Source organism: Eulemur rufifrons, chromosome 7 (assembly GCF_041146395.1).
Source record: "Eulemur rufifrons isolate Redbay chromosome 7, OSU_ERuf_1, whole genome shotgun sequence".
Taxonomy (NCBI): domain Eukaryota; kingdom Metazoa; phylum Chordata; class Mammalia; order Primates; family Lemuridae; genus Eulemur; species Eulemur rufifrons.
This window is the reverse complement of record NC_090989.1, coordinates 286,306,079-286,323,181: the sequence shown is the minus strand read 5'-3', so window position 1 is coordinate 286,323,181 and position 17,103 is coordinate 286,306,079. Positions and strand designations below refer to the sequence as shown.

The following is a 17,103-nucleotide window of genomic DNA, read 5'->3' as shown; positions in this document are numbered from 1 at the left end:
TAATATAACATCAAGATTAGGGGTACATTTAACAAAAAAGTGTAAGACTTGCACACTGAAAATTACAGAACATTATTGAGAACAAAATTATAGAAGACCTAAGTAGAAAGACCTCATGTTCATGGATTGGAATATTTCATATTATCAGGGTGGCAAAACAGACGTCCTTGACTTGCCACGGTTCCACCCACGATTGTTCACCTCTGTGGTGGCGGGAAAGTGACGTGCACTTAGTAGAAACCACACTTCGAGCACCCATACAACCACTCTGATTTTCACTTTCAGTATTCAATAAATTTTAGGAGATACTCCACACTTTATTACAGAGTAGGCTTCATGTGAGATGACTCTGTCCAACTGTAGGCTAATGTAAGTGTTCTGAGCACATTTAAGGTACGCTAGGCTAAGCTACCATGTTTCAGCGGGTTAGCAGTATTAAATACATTTTCGACTTACTGAGATATAACCCCGTAAGTCGAGGAGCATCTGTAGTCCCCAAATTGATCCACAGATTCAACCTGGTCCACAACAAAATTCTACCTGGCTTATGTGCAGAAATTGACAAGCTGATTCTATCCATATGGAACCTCAAGAGACCAGAATAACCAGAGCAATCCTTAAAAAGAAAGTTAGAGGCCTCACGCTTTCCAGTTTCAACGCTCGGCACAAAGCGACAGTAATCAGGACAGTACAGCACTTGCGTAAGGAAAGACACCAATGAAACAGAACTGGAGTCTGAGAATAAACCCTCACGTTTACACTCAATTGATTTCCAACAAAAATGCAAGAACAACTCCATGGGGAAGAATGGTCTTTTGAATAAATGATGCTGGGACAACTGGATATAAACTTGCAAAAGAATGTTGGATCCCTACCTCAAACCACATACAAAAATTAACTCAAAATAGATCAAAGACCTAAATATAAAATTCTAAGAAGAAAAAATAGGCATAAATATTGGTGACCTTTTATTAAGTAATGGTTTGTTAGATGTTATACCAAAAGGAATAGCAACCAAAGGAAACAAACAGATAAACTGGACTTCATCAAAATTAAAAACATTTGTACCTCAAACGACACTGTCACGAAAGTGGGAAGACAAGCCACAGAACAGGGAAGATATCTGCAAATCCTGTATCTCATACGGGACTTGTATCTGTAACTCTGACAACCCAACAATAAAAACCACAGGATGAGAAAAGATATTTTTCCAAAGAAGATATAAAAATGGCCAATAAGCACCTGAAATCATGCTCAACGTATTAATAACTGGCCGTCAGGGAAATGCAGATCCAAGCACAATGAGCCGCCACTTCGCAGTCACCAGGGTGGCTGCACTCACATGAGAGACAGTGACAAGTGATGCCGAGGATGTGGAGGAACTGGAGCCCCAATAAGCTGTGGTGGGAATGCAAGATGGCACAGCCACTGTAGAACGAATCCAGCATTTTTCAAAAGGATGAAGCAGGGCGTGGTGGCTCACGCTTGTAATCCCAGAGTTTTGGGAGGCCAAGGCAGGAGGGTCACTTGAGACCAGCCTGGGCAACATAGCAAGACCCTGTCTCTACAAAAATAGAAAAATCAGCCAGGTGTGGTGGTGTGCGCCCGTAGTCCCAGCTACTTGGGAGGCTGAGGCGAGAGGATGCTCGAGCCCAGGAGATTGAGGCTGCAGAGAGCTGTGATGGTGTCACTGCACTCCAGCCTGGGTGACCGAGCAAGACCCCATCTCTTTAAAAAAAAAAAAAAAAAAAAGATTAATCAAGATTGATGAAGGCCGTGGCTCAGGAGCAGTGCGTAAGGGACAAAAGGACAACATGGCCCCTGCAACGCCAGCACCCCGTGTGCAACAGGCTCTGCTAGAAAAGGCCTCGGGGCGGGGGCGACCTGGGAGGTAAGGGAGGAGGCCGGAGAGCGCTGGAGCCAGCAGGAGAGACCGTTTCAAGGGCAGAGAGGGGGTGGCAAAAAGAAGGGGCCAAAGAACAGGAAGGAAACACCCAGTCAGGTCTCAACAGGCCGTGTGGTGTGACGCAGGTGGAGGCACAACTGCGTGTGGGGGCGGCTCTGCAGGGCGGGCCAGGGTGGCGGCGGAAGGGAACAGGGCGGCCACAGCACAAGGAGCGAGCAGTCAGGCGACCAGAGGGCTGCACGAGGCACCCAGCGGCCGTCTGGCGTGAGGGCAGGACACAGGCAGGGGTGCACGGGGACAGGGGTGCACGGGGACAGGGGGCCTGGCCATCTCGCAGACGCAGGCCCCAGCCAGGAGCCTCCCCAGGGCCAGCATCTGAGCCTCTCCTGTGGCCACCAGCATCACGGGGTCGTCAGGACACCTCTCTCCGAGGTTACCTGGCCCACTCCCCCTCAGCGTGGCCAAGTGGACGTGGGTAACACTGTGGACTGGTCCGTCACACCCTCTGGGGTGCACAGCTCCATGGGCACCTCCCGCAAACGCAGAGCGGCCCGGCCACCAGTCCTCCCACGTCAGCGCTGCACCCCAGTCTCCCTCAGCTGCACCCGTGCAGACCCCGCAACACGCCTCCCGCCACCTCTGGCAGCCACCGCTGTGCTCTCCCCGCTTCCGTCACACAAGCGGAGGCATCAGTGTGTGGCCTTTTGGGTCCGGCTGCCTTCACTGCTCTGAACGCACCGAGCATCGCCCACGCCGCTGCACGAATCACGCAGCCTGCCCCGTGGTGCTGCGCCCACGCCCTGCTGCGGGGAGCACCACGGCGGGTCCGTCCAGCTGTTGCCAGGTGAGGACACCGAGTCCTTTCCAGCTCCCAGTGATATCAGTGCAGCTGCTACAGACACTTGTGTGACCGCGCACTGCTCATTTCCTGGGCGTGCTTTAACACAAGGGTATGCGGGGTTGTGCTGTTCAGACTCTGGGACGTGTTTTCCTTCTCTAGCAGGTCTGTGTGTGTCCGTGTGACGTGCAGTCAGCAACGGGACAGATGAGACACTGCACAGCAGCCTGCGTAGAGCGAAGACAGTCGGAAGCCCGGGACAGGCGAGGCGGCCGGTGGGCAGCCGGTCTCCGTCCGCCGTGCAGCCCCGGCCAGGCGCACGCGAGCGCCGCCCTTACCTTCTCGCAGCAGCTCGGTCTTCACGCAGCAATCCTGCTTCGGCTCCCCCTTTGCCGGAACTGCCTGCTAAGAAGAAACAACAGCCATCAACACGGCTGACCAGCAGATGCGCAACACGCCAACGCAGCTCCTCCAAATGCACCACCTGGAGGAAGTCAAGGACAAACCAGTGCAAGAGCCACTGTCGGCAGCAGGACAGTCAGGGCTTCCTCAGGCCAGCAGACAACACAGTCCCCCCAGGAGGAGAACCGGCATTCAGAAGGCAGCCCCAGAAACTTCGACTTTATCTTTTTTTTTTTTTTTTTTTTTGAGAGAGAGACTTGCTCCGTTGCCCCAGATAGAGTGCAGCGGTGTCACCACAGCTCACTGCAACGTCAAACGCCTGGGCTCAAGCGATCCTCCCGCCTCAGCCTCCCGAGCAGCTGAACTCCAGGTGCCACCACCACACCCGGCTGATTTTTCTGGTTTTTTTGTAGAGATGGGGTCTCGGTCTTGCTCAGGCTGGTCTCAAACCCCCGACCTCAAGCGATCCTCCTGCCCTGGCCTCCCAAAGTGCTAGGATTACAGGCATGAGCCACCGCACCAGGCCTCATCTATATTTTTGGAGACAGTTTTTTTAACAATAAGAATGCATTCATGTATAACTTATACAATCAGATATCTAAAATGCTCTGGCTCTGTTATAGGAATGTTATAATTCACTTCAAAATGCATTCCGCTGCTGACAATAATTCCTGTATTTCAAATGTCCAACCCACCAAAAAGTTACAGAAATGGATAAAATGGAAAAAATTCAATAAGAAACTTAAATCATTAAATATTTGAGTTTAAGCGTCTACCACGTAGAGGCATGTATCACACAAAGCCTCTTGGAATTTTCTTTTTAAAGACAAAAATCTTTGCCTTCAAGCAGCCTAGAGTCTGGCTGGAGAAGTAAACACAGACACACCAACGCTCTTAACCAGGTCTCTCCGATACAGCAGCGGCCACCACAAGTCCCAGGAGGAGAGGTGGCAGGGAGCTGGCGAGCGCCTTGCCCACATCTTGGGGGCAGGGCAGGCAGATGCCAGACACTCTGCCTTCCCACTTCAAGCTCCAGAAACTTCAGGCTCCCAGAATCTAAGAGCATAATTCCGTAACACTTCTGATAACTTCTAGAATGTTTTCTCCAAAAGACACCAGAAAATTTTGTCAGCACGCTCCCACTGAACCTTGAGCTCACTGCTAATTTCACTTCAAGGCAAGTCTGGCTCCCGGGAGCAGGGCCATGCCCCACCCTGTCACCCTGGGCCGCCAGCCTACTAAGCCTCCCACCCCCACAATGTCCCTCCCTCCTGGACCCCGCTGGAAACCAGCGTCCGGTGCCCTCGTCCGGTGCCCTCGGTGCCTCCCAGGGCAGGCCCACAGCAGCCCTCGGGCAGAGAGGGTGACTTCGCCACTCGCCAGGTGTGCTGACTCGAGCACGGCCCAGCTCCCTCCAGCCGGGTCTAGGCCAGCACCTCCATCTCCCCAGAGCTCCACGTGTGGCCACTGGGGGTTTTCAAAGTGTAAGCTGAGGACCCCAGGGGTCCCCGAGACCCTCAGGGGACATGAAAGGACGTGATCTTTTGAGGCATGCACAAACACACACTCTGTGGGGGGCGAGGCCCTGCAGGCACGGCCTGATGCTGCCCCCAGACCACAGGTGATGGGACCTGGGTGGACCACACAGGGACCTTCTAGGACTTGAGGAGGTCAGCTACCTGCTGGTCACACGGAGGGAAGGTCAGTCACTACCACTGAGCACTGTGCTGGCCCAGGCACGTGGGAAACCTCAGTGGACACACAGGCCACCTCCTCACGACCCTCACGCTGGGACCCGAGGGCAGAGCCAGGCCCGCTGCGAGTGTGAGGCTTGTCAACAACTGTGGCCAAAACCGTCTGTGGTCCTTTCGTCAACCCTCTTCTGGCTGGGGTAGAAGACACAGAAAGCGACGGGTTCGTGTCAGGCGGAGCCAGGTCGAGGTGCCCGTGAAGAGACTGGGCGGGCACAGCGCTCCTCGCTCAGCCCCGTCTGGGCACCCCCGTGTCCCCCACCTGCAGACACACCCATCTGTCCACCGCTCGCCCAGGCTGGGCCCCATGGCGGCGGGGGGACGACTGGTCCTGTTCCCTGAGGCACCCTCGGCGCCTCCAATGCCGGCACGTGCGAGGAAGAGCGCGCGGTCTTTCTGAGAGGGCTGAGCCGCCGCGGCCTCTGCCTCAACTGCCACATCTGCTTCCCACACTGGACACACCCAGATGCAGTGTCTGCTGAGCGAGCCGAGCAGGCCGAGCCCCAGCTGCGCTCCGACCCCTCTGGAGGGCACAGAGCAGGGCGTGCAGAGGACGCATCCGGAAGGACAAATGACCGAGCCCGGGCAGGGCCTGGGCCCCAGCTTAGCCCAGGACCACAGCAGGAAGAATAAAAACCTCCTGAAACTGCAATTCAAATGTTCTGTATAAGCTGAGCCTACATTTTGTCTAGCAGGAGGGAACCTGGTTCTTGTCACCTTTGCAAAGGGCCAACGACCCACAACACGGTCAGAACTCCCGACGTGGATGGAAAGAGTCAAAGACAGGCTCTGTGGCCCAGACAGGTAACAAACCCACCACCCCAGGCCTCGAGGGTGCCCACGTGGGCTCCACACAGGACTCACGATGGCAGAACCAAAGCCGTCTGCTGGCAGGGACTTCAGGCCTGACAGCTCTCCAGCTCAGGAGGGAGAAAGGACAATCTTGACACCAAAAGGACCCTCTCGTGTTGGGTGGCCCGAGTCTCTGTCCTTTGCAAGAAGAGCCTTACCTAAGGACGGGGACCTGGGCTTCGGACGTGGAAACACGAGGTGGAGGACGGGAACTGCAGCCGGTAGGAGCACGCACACGGCAAGCCCGACCGGCACAGGACCTGGGAGCACGCACACGTGAAGCCCGACCGGCACAGGACCTGGGAGCACGCACACGTGAAGCCCGACCAGCACAGGACCTGGGAGCATGCACACGTGAAGCCCGACCGGCACAGGACCTGGAGCACGCACACGTGAAGCCCGACCGGCACAGGACCTGGGAGCACGCACACGTGAAGCTCGACCGGCACAGGACCTGGAGCACGCACACGTCGGCAGCAACAAGAGCACCAGGTGCTGAATGTCACCCCCATACGTCATTTCCAGCCGAGAGAGACGAGGCCCCTGAAAGAGATGATCGACGCCAGGCTGGGACACGCAGAGTCCAAACGGAGCTCAGGGCAGCCTTCAGCACGCGAGAGAGGAAGTGCTCAAAGAATAACCAACCTGTGACAGGGACACAGAAATGCCCACATGGGTGCCCACTGGCCAACTCTGGGACACCTGGGACTCAAAACGGATAATGACAGTAATAGGTCATACCCAGTGACAAAATAATGATAGTGTGAGTCCAAACTAATATTAAATGAACAGATAATAAATAAATAGAGAAGAAAAAGCTCTTCTTTATAATAGAATGCTAACTAGTAAAGGCAAAAAGAACAATGGGAGTTAAAAATCGCCATTTTCCTGCTATAACAATAATGATTTGGGTACGATTCATCAGTGGATTCTGAAACTACTCCGTGAGGCCGGGCACAGCAGCTCACACCTGTAATCCTCACACTCTGGGAGGCCAAGGAGGGAGGATCGCTTGAGCCCAGGAGTTCGAGACCAGCCTGGGTGACACAGCGAGACCCCGTCTCTACAAAAAATAAGAACAATCAGCCGGGCGTGGTAGTGGTGGTGCCTGTGGTCCCGGCCACTCGGGAGCCGAGGCAGGAGGATGCTGGAGCCCAGGAGGTGGAGGCTGCAGTGAGCTGTGATCGCGCCACTGCATTCCAGCCCGGGCGACAGAGCAAGACCTTGTCTCAAAAAAGACAAAAAAAAAAAAAAAAAGGAAGAACAGCTCATACTCACAAAGGTCACTGAAAAAAAGTTGTCTCTCTACCTCAACCATCTAGCCTGGCATATTATTCTTCCTCCTTGACCTAAGCAAAACAAAATAAACTGTATAAAAAAATTTTGTGTTATTTATTTTAAATCAAGACCTTTCCATTTAGGACAATGTACCTGGCTGTAAAGGAGCGAGACTGGCATTAATTAGCACAGGAATCACTGCCCAGCAACTCAAGTTCTCAGTTAAGCCCACACAGTAGCAGAAGCCCAGACGGGCGATCAGGTTGATGCCAACAGTTCAGCATTGGATACATTCACTTCCCAGTGGGCCTGGTCCCTTTCCTAGAAGCACTTCTAACAAAGTAACTATATAATAGAGCATCTGAATCTTCCCCCAAGACCCCACCCCTCCAGATCACGGCCCTAGGCAGGAGACCCTCCACACACATCACCCAAAGTCCTGCCCCGATGACGCCCGCCGAGCCAGGGGCTCCAGGAGCAGAACCCTAGCCTCCCTAATGCCCAGAGTCCGTCGGAGGCCAGAGGTCAGGGGTCAGGAGTCAGGGGCAGGAGGGGGATCCCATCAGGAAGAAGGGCAGCATCACTGGGGAGAGCTGTGAAATGCACATTTCGCACTTCACAGGGCAAAAGGAGCCCGGAGAGTGGAGAGTAGTGAGGAGAGGAGGAGCCGAGACCAGCCTGTCCCTGGGTCAGGTCGAGGGCTGGAACGGACCCTGCGGCCTGGGACCCCGAGGCCCGGGACCCCGTGGCCCAGGACCCTGCGGCCCAGGACCCCGTGGCCTACTCATCTACATTCCCGTGCTCATGGCAACCAGAGTTTTAGGAGGGCCGCCCCTGCCCCAAACCTGCCAGTGACGGGCGGGCCTGGGCCTCCCGGTGGCCAAGAGAGCTCTCCTGTCCAGCAGCGGGAATTCTGTCGGCCCCTTTGCCTCGCCAAGGCCAAGGCCACAGGGAAGCACCGCCTTGAAGGAGGACGAGAAACAACCCAGAGTCAAACCCCACCTGGCGAAACACCTGGCAGCCCATTTTCTCCGCGAGCACCGGACTCGCATTTTCACGTGCCGCCTGTGCAGAGTGGAGCACACGACCCAGCACAGAGCTGAGACAGGAAACCGACGTGTGCAGCGTGACGGGGACCACAGCCACATTCCGACTCGTACCCAGACAGGGGCTTCGTTCTCTGCACTTGGAAATCACACTGTGACAAGTGCAGAACGGTTCCTTTGAAGCTTTTCTCTTAATCCTCAGTACGTCTGCCCAAACTCAAGAGCATCTGGGAGCAGACTTCTCGTCCGACCTCAACACCCAGGTTGAAAAAAGGAACTCCCTCCCACAGCCCGGGATTTCCAGGAATTCCGGGGCTTCCTTCAATCAAAGGGCCTTTTAAATGCAAAACTCTAGGTTAGAGGACAGCAAGGAGGGGGAGTGGAGAGCAGAGGGTGCCACAGTGAAGATTCTTGCAAACAAAAGGGGTGGGGGTGTTGCGAGAGGGGTAGGGGACCAAGACAGCTGGCCTAAGGATGATCGTCACAGTCCTAAAACTCTACTCTTCCTCAATGCGGTTTAAAAACCACCACCACCAAAACACTACCTTAAATGTTTGTGTTCCTTAAGCAAAATTAAAAGCCATTAGAACATCTTCAGAATGTACAGCCAGGGCAAGCCTCACCTGCCTCCACTCCTGCCCCCTGCAGCACGGGGCCCAGTCCTGCCCCCAGCCCTGAGCTGGGCCAGTGGCCCCCTCCACCGTCACCTCCCTGCAGGGTGCCGGGAGGAGGCTGGCACTGTTGGCAGACACACAGCAACCTGCCTTTCTTGACAGTAAAACCAGAGCTGGGACTTGCGACGCCAAAGCGATCACAGCGACAGCTCCTTCACTGGCCTCCCCAGATCCTGCCTCCCCTTCGCTGCCCACAGATAACAAAACCCCCACTTGGAGCAGCAGGTGGGCGTCAAGGGCGGAAGTGCCGGGGGAGGGGCGGCTCAGCACAGGTGCAAAACCTGCCCCCACACGGCCAGAACGGGGCGACAGGGGACAGCAAGGCAGGCAGGCCTTGGGGAATAGAGCAGAACACGGAGCCCACCCCGCATACGTCTGATGCGCTGCAGTGGGACTCTGCTATCCTTCTAGAAAACTATATCCTACTCTTCTGAATGCCCGTTTTACTATATTGTCTAAGGCACTGGTGTGGCTGGAGAAAAAAAGGAAAATTTTTCAGTTGATGAAGTTTTTTCCTTAAATGCAAATTGGTAGATTTAGAGATATACAAAAACCTAAGGGGAAAAGGATTCTGGAAAGTGAAGCAGAATCCTGACCCCACGCGGGCTGTGTAAGGCCAAGCGCGCCACCAGCTACCAGCAACTGCCACCACCAGCTGTCACAAGACACAAGTTCAGAAAGGGGACCCGAGGGGACCAGACACCCACATTCAAAGTCCATAAACGCAGCATTGAAGAACAGGAATTGATAGTAGGAAAATGTGTGCTCTCTTTGATTCTAACTGATGCTATTCGCTTCTGTGACTGTGCTTGCTTTTAGTTGTTCGATAAATATAGTTAATCAGAATGAAAAACAGGGATAAGAGCAAGGGTGACTCCATGATAGGCTAGGCTTCCTGGATGTGAGAAGCTAACAGCCTAGTTCTGCTTCTGTATATATGGCTTGCTGGCTTGGTGCTTAGCGTAAGTGGAGCCATGGCAGGCTTCACTAAAGTTAAGAAAAACAAGGCCCCGGGGAGGTGACCGCAAGTCACTTCCTGATAAAGGGCTGGAGAGTCCAGGGGCCTCCAACCAACTAGGTAGATAAGAAGGGCAAGACATGATCAGCGCACGAACAGCTTGTGCAGGGAGGGTGTTCCCAGTATCGCTTGTAACCAAAAACTAGAAGGTATGCAAAACAGCCCCCCTCCCCGTCGGAGACCCTCCTCTTCCCCTGGATGACGTTAACTACAACTGGCGCCAGCGCGAAAAGCCCAGAGCTTAGAGTCAACCAATCAGGAGCCAACGCGATCAGCCACTTCTGAAAGAACAAATAAACTAAAGGGGGATGAAGTGCAGACTAGTGTGCCGTGTGCAGACTAACGTGTCGTGTGCAGACTGGTGTGTCGTGTGCAGACTAACGTGCCGTGTGCAGACCAGTGTGCCGTGTGCAGACTAATATGTAGTGTGCAGACCAGTGTGTCGTGTGCAGACCAACGTGTCGTGTGCAGACTGGTGTGCCGTGTGCAGACTAACGTGCCGTGTGCAGACCAACGTGCCGTGTGCAGACCAACGTGTCGTGTGCAGACCGGTGTGCCGTGTGCAGACTCGTGTGTCGTGTGCAGACCAACATGTCGTGTGCAGACCAACATGTCGTGTGCAGACCGGTGTGCCGTGTGCAGACCAACGTGCCGTGTGCAGACTGGTGTGCCGTGTGCAGACTGGTGTGCCGTGTGCAGACTGGTGTGCCGTGTGCAGACTGGTGTGCCGTGTGCAGACTGGTGTGCCGTGTGCAGACTGGTGTGCCGTGTGCAGACTAACGTGTCACGTGAAAACTGGCATACAGAAAAGTATAAAAGCTTAACCTTTGCCCCAGGGCGGGGTCCTGGTTCGTGGAGAGGCCACTGCGTGGGTGCTCTGGGACTTGGATCCTGGCTCGAGCTAGCCAATAAACTCCTTTGCCTTTTGCAGCCTCGGAGACTCTGCCTCTCTGTTCCTGGGGCCGAGGGGAACCGGCTCTAACAGCACATCCTTCAGGTGAATACTGGTGTGCAGCTACGTTCCTTCCACACATTCCTTTTAGCAACACAGCAGACAGTCTCGGCCTTCTTATTCCATGTGGGGATACAGACTTTCTCAACGATTAAAATAAAAGATCCTCTCCAAGTTTTTACAGCACCATCCCTTTATGTGGTGCATCCCTTCCTCCAAACATAGTCACAACACACGCACGTAATAATCACAACATAATAAATACAAATAACATGAATAAAAGCAACATACATGTGACACCTTCAGTCGAATGGATTTCCTTCTTGTGGCCGAGAACACAGCATCCTCACCTACAAGCAGCCGTTTCTCCTTGTCATTTGGTACGAAATGACTGCTTCAAATATAATTTGTCATGATACACTCAGCATAAATTTTACATTTTATTTTAGGCACTTTAAAAATTTGTTTCTATTATACAAACAATATAAACTATCAAGGCTGAAGTTCTGTGAAGAGCCCACCGTTGCCTCTGCAGGGGGGGTGAGGCGGCCCCCTCGGCACACAACCGCCCGCTCCTACGGGGCCTGTCCCCCGGCGGGTGACGGCCAGGCACACCCCGCAGCCGAGGGTCCCCATGCGCCGCCTCCCAGGTCCCTGCCCCATCTATTGCTACTGAACTGATTTCTTCCTTTTTTTAAATAAACAGTGTCTGGTGGGGGAGACTCAGACATTGCCCCTCAGAAGATTCCTAAAATTCAAAGACAAAATAAGAACTAGATATATTTTGGGTCATCTGTGTTAAAATAATTAAAGACAAGCCCATAAAGTACTTAAATAATTTTATAAATGTAAATTGTAAGACATGGCAGAATAAACCAATGGAATTGCACCAGCTCCAAACCGATGGGACACTGGCCTTTGGCACAAGGACGAGACTCGACTGCTCCGCGGCTAGCGGTGGGCCTGGGCCCCGCCGGACCCCAAGAAGGGACGGAGGGGGGGGACTCTGGGGCGGCGGGAAGGCAGGAAGGAGTCCTGCCTCTCTGCACCTGGCGCCCAGGACAGCCGCCGCCCTGCGCACCGGCCCTCGCTAAGCAGCCTGGCAGCCGCACGCCGTCGAGCTCAACCTGCTCGCTGGCGTTAACAAGCCTCAGTGACACCTGGTGTCAGGCAGCTCTAATGGTCTTCCGGGAGGCTCTCGCCCGCTACAGACACAGCACCTGCGCTTTCTAGCTCACAGAAGACGGAGCAAACCGCAGCATTTTATCATCTGCCCCCTAAATCGCCACCACGTGCCAAAGAGGAATAAGGTAGTTTATTTACCATGTCCAGAGTAATACATCTAGAATAGTTACCTCCAAAGTGATCGTTTTATGTCTTTTCCTGGCCAGAGCCTAAAGTCTCCACAGCAATCCCTGCCTCTGCACCACGGCTGGACAAGGGGAACTGTGCCGACAAACTCACAGCAATGACAGTGATTATTCGCAGCGCCCATGGACGTGGCCTGTACTCCCCCACCGCGTCCCTGCCGTGGAGGCTGAAGCCGTGGCCAGAGGAGGAAACCTCCGCGGCCCACCCCCTCCAGCAGTGCCACCCTCCCCTGCACCAGGTGACACGGCCACATCTGGCTCCGGAGGCTCCACGACAACAAGGGGCTGTGCAGACAGAACAGTCTGAAAGGCAGACGTCAGTGGGAGAAAATAAAATAATCTTATCTCAGGGTTCTTCTGCGCGTTTTTCCAGATAGTTTTGTTCTTCTCTTACATTATGTAAATTACTCAAGACTAATTGTACCTTGGCTTCATTTTACAAAGATGCAACTACGCAAACTACTTTGGAAATGAATATTCTCTGAACGTATTCATTCTAACTTACCAAATACAATATAAATGATCCAAAGGAAAAACTTCTAATTTCAACAAGATGTTTTCTTTTTTTTGAGACAGAGTCTTGCTCTGTTGCCCAGGCTAGAGTACCGTGACGTCAGCCTAGCTCACAGCAACCTCAGACTCCTGGGCTCAAGCGATCCTCCTGCCTCAGCCTCCCGAGTAGCTGGGACTACAGGCATGCGCCACCATGCCTAGCTAATTTTTTCTGTATATTTTTAGCTGTCCAGATCATTTCTTTCTATTTTTAGTAGAGACGGGGTCTCACTCTTGCTCAGGCTGGTCTCGAACTCCTGACCTCGAGCTATCCTCCCACCTCGGCCTCCCAGAGTGCTAGGATTACAGGCGTGAGCCACTGAGCCCGGCCAACAATAAGATTTTAACCATAAAAACTGTCCTTATAAACAAGACTAAAAATAAAATCCTCAAAGTTACCAGATATTTAAAACACTTCCCAAAAAATCTTCAAAATATGGTGCTGGGTCAAGTGCACAGGCCCATGGTGGGGGGACTGAGGCCACAGAGACTGGCACACAGGAGCCAGGCCAGCCCCAGAGGGCAGAGTGGGGCCTCCCTCAGGACAACCGTGCTCTGGCCACACCTGCACCACGACACACAAAGTCCACCACAAACAACACGCAAGTCAAACACTGAAACACAACCCGGCACAGGGACCTCAGACTCTGGTCTGCTCTGCGGTCCCAGCCGCCCCGGGGCAGGCCTAGAGCAGCCCACAGCCAGGCCCACCTCGGGCCCCGGGGCAGCGTGCCCTCCCGCGGGACAGAGCGTGCCCTCCCGGGGGACAGAGCGTGCCCTCCCGGGGGACAGCGTGCCCTCCCGGGGGACAGAGCGTGCCCTCCCGGGGGACAGAGCGTGCCCTCCCGGGGGACAGCGTGCCCTCCCGGGGGACAGAGCGTGCCCTCCCGGGGGACAGCGTGCCCTCCCGCGGGACAGAGCGTGCCCTCCCGGGGGACAGAGCGTGCCCTCCCGGGGGACAGAGCGTGCCCTCCCGGGGGACAGCGTGCCCTCCCGGGGGACAGAGCGTGCCCTCCCGGGGGACAGCGTGCCCTCCCGCGGGACAGAGCGTGCCCTCCCGGGGGACAGAGCGTGCCCTCCCGGGGGACAGCGTGCCCTCCCGGGGGACAGAGCGTGCCCTCCCGGGGGACAGAGCGTGCCCTCCCGGGGGACAGCGTGCCCTCCCGCGGGACAGAGCGTGCCCTCCCGGGGGACAGCGTGCCCTCCCGCGGGACAGCGTGCCCTCCTGGGGACAGCGTGCCCTCCCGGGGGAGTGGCAGCACCTCCTCAGAAAGGCATCCACACGTCACTTCCACATCCCTGCATTTCATCCAGAACTCGAGGTTCAAGCACAAGTATCAAAAAGCTTAACTCTGTAAGTGCTACACACACATCCTGAGTTTAAAGCAGTCAAAGGTGTCTCAGAAAGAATCAGAGATGAGCCGTGAGGCGTGGCCGCGAATGACGGAGCCACGTCAAGTGGTGACACGCAGGTGAGGGAGGGAGAGAAGGAAGAAGTAAGCCCTGTCCCGTGCACGGGCATCTTTCCCGGTTTGGCCTCTCAGTCCTTCCGTCTTGCCCTCGGTGTTCTGGGCGGGGGGCGGGGTTGGGTGCGTCAGTCCCACCTGTTACCCACCCAGGCGGCAAAGGTGGCCCCGTGACGCCAGGCATCAAGAAGGGGGAACATGTGTGCACGCTCTTTGACCTGCTCTCCATGATGCTACGGTGGAGCCTGACTTCAGCCTTGCAAATGCGGGGGAGACTCTGGGGAGGAACGTCCTCCCCCACAGCAGCACACTGGCTCACGGGCTCCCTCACGCTATCAACATGTGTGCACATCAGCTCACAGCACGCAACACACCGGGCAGAGATCACCTTCTCTACCTCACAGTGCAGTCTGTTGGTTCCAGCGCAGATAAGAAATGCACCAAATTCCAACCTGCCGTTTTCTCCTCTGCTTCAGGAAAGCCCACAACCCGAAAGGGAGACGCATCTTCTCCTGGGACACGTAACACTGGCAGGAAAGAACTTCACATGCCAGACGGCTGCTGGAAGACGAGCAGCATCCTCAGTCCAGGAAACTCATGCGACGCTCAGCATCCGCCCACCCCCTAATTTCCAACTGTTTTCCACATACCAATTTCTCCAGCTAATTATCAAAAGGGGTGGAGAGAAAAAGAATGAATTCTTTCAATATCAGAGAGATTTTCTTCTCCCTCTTTTGTCTTTTTGTTTTTTCCCTTGGCAGAAAAGGGGGTGTTAGATCCTAAATTTGGAAAACACAATTAATATCCAAAGTAGCCCCAGAAATTACATTTAAGGGATTTTAAAATATCAGAACAGAGTCCCTCTCCGTCTGCTACTTAACCCTTAGCTGGGCCTCTCTGTAAAGCAAAGCAAAGCAAAGGTGGCTTCATCCTCGCCACTGTCTTTCAGCTACTGTATCTTTCCAAAGGTGACAAGACCAGTATGTACCTGACCCCTGTGTCCCTCTAACGGTGGGACAGTCCTCCACCGAGAGGTGGGGTCCTTGTAACTGCCTTTACTTGGGTGGGCCTTTGTAACCACAGGGACTCAGTGTGGCTAAAGTGACACTCAGGACCCCGGAGGGCAAAGGACAGCCCCGGCACAGCTCTGGCTGGCTCAGTGCGGCCTGGCCACAGGCGCTGCAGCCAACCGCCCCTGCACGGAGCCTCGGCCACCAGATGTGCCAGTGCACGAGCCGTCATCGGGCACAGCCCAGCGCGCGGGTCTTCAGCGGAGGCCAGAGACTCGGGGACAGAAAACAGTCATTCCCTGTGTGCCGGTCTGGAAGGGATAACGAACGGTCACCGTGGTTTCAGCCACTACGCTCTGGGCAGTGCGGTCCGTGGCAACAGACGGTGAGACAGTGCTCTCCTTCCTGCCCTTCACCCCCAGCCAGAGGTCAGAGCAAACAGCGACTCCAGGGAAGCCACCTGTGCTCCCAAGGCAGGCCTGACACCGAGAGTTGACTGAACCTGTGCTGCCCACGGGCCACCGAGGCCTGGGCGGAACCGCTGCGTCTGTACCATCCTGCAAGCTGCAGGGACCACGTGCTGAGACAGGAGGCTCGGGCCGCAGGGTGGACAATCGAGGGCACAGGCGTGAGCGCCTTCCCACTCCAGACCTGGCACGCCGCAGCCCCCAACAAGTCTAAGTTTCTATAAACAAAAGCCTGCTTATCTGGACCTTTCCAGGTCTTTAGAGGAAAACAAAACGAAGACTAGCCAGGAAGAACAGGCTCCGAGAGGGACCTGCCGGTGCCGGGTGAGTGCCTGCTCTGAGGGCACCACGCCGGGAGCCGGCGTCCAGCAGTTGAGTCTGACTCTCCACACGGGTTTCTCGCCACCAGTAAACACGCCCACTTTCTAGCTTATTTACCAGTCTCTCTTGAGTTTGGACAGCACAAGTGCCACAGCATGGTTTCTAGACATCAAGTCTCTAGACCCGCCGAGCTGACAGCCTGCCCGTCCAGCAGGTTGGCTAAGTCAAGGGCACCTCATCGGCCCCTCCGGGCTGACAGCTCCTGCCTCCCCCCGTGTGCAGGGCGTGTCCCATCGCAGCTGCTGCCTGGCACCAGCAGGCGCTGGCAGGGCATGACCCTGCGGAGAGTGGCCACCTCTACCTGCAGGCTGGAAACAAGCAAACATCCACTCCCTTCCCCTGATCTGACATGGCGCAAATTCAGATGAAACTTCATAGAACCCACTAGACACTGTAAGGCTGCTGACCAACAGGAACGCCTGGCAGGCGGCCAGCAGGGCAGAGGCAGAGCCCCAGGGCCACCCAGTGGGCTCGGCACACCACGCCCACAAGCCCAGGCAGCCCAGTCCCACTCTGAAGATCGCCCGCACTTTCAACCAAACCTTTCACTATGTAAAATCATTTTATAGGAAAGGCAGAATTGCTTGGTATGATGTCATATGTTATACCTAAAATGGGCCACATGCCTCATAAATAAATTTGCCCTAATAAGTCAGTAACGGTCACCAAGAACGTGGGTCATCCTACAAGACCACAGACCACCTGGTAGTTTTTCACCAAGTTAATGGCATGAAGGAGACATCAGTGGGGGAAAGAATTGTTCTAGATACTAATCTTAAACATAATCAAGTACAAAGTATGGACTGTGTTAGGATCCTGATTTGAACACATCAACCACAAAATGACATTTTAAGATAACCGGGGGAAATCTGAAAATGATTAGATGATACTAAGAAATTATTAATTTTGTCAGTTGTGAAAACAGCATTGTGGTTTTATGAAAAATATCTCTATTTGTTAAAGATACATACCTAAGAATTCAGAGGTGAAAATTTCATGACATTTATGATATGCTTTAAGATACCTGAATGACAAAAAAAAAGAAAAGGTATCAGGAGGCTGAGGTGGGAGGATCACTTCAACCCAGGAGTTCGAGACCAGCCTAGGCAACACAGTGAGACCCTGTCTCTATGGAAAAAA

General features: G+C 54.4%; 1 protein-coding gene across 3 annotated transcripts in view; it reads right to left on the bottom strand.

Moving 5' to 3' along the window:
• The window catches only part of EHMT1 (euchromatic histone lysine methyltransferase 1), a 171,039-nt gene that overhangs the window by 101,675 nt on the left and 52,261 nt on the right, over positions 1–17,103 (bottom strand). For 2 of the 3 annotated variants that reach the window (XM_069477201.1, XM_069477203.1), the window contains exon 2: positions 3,083–3,149. In XM_069477201.1, coding sequence (XP_069333302.1) covers positions 3,083–3,149 — 67 coding nt within the window. The remainder of the gene's footprint in view (positions 1–3,082; positions 3,150–17,103) is intronic. The other variant, XM_069477202.1, reaches the window with a different exon arrangement.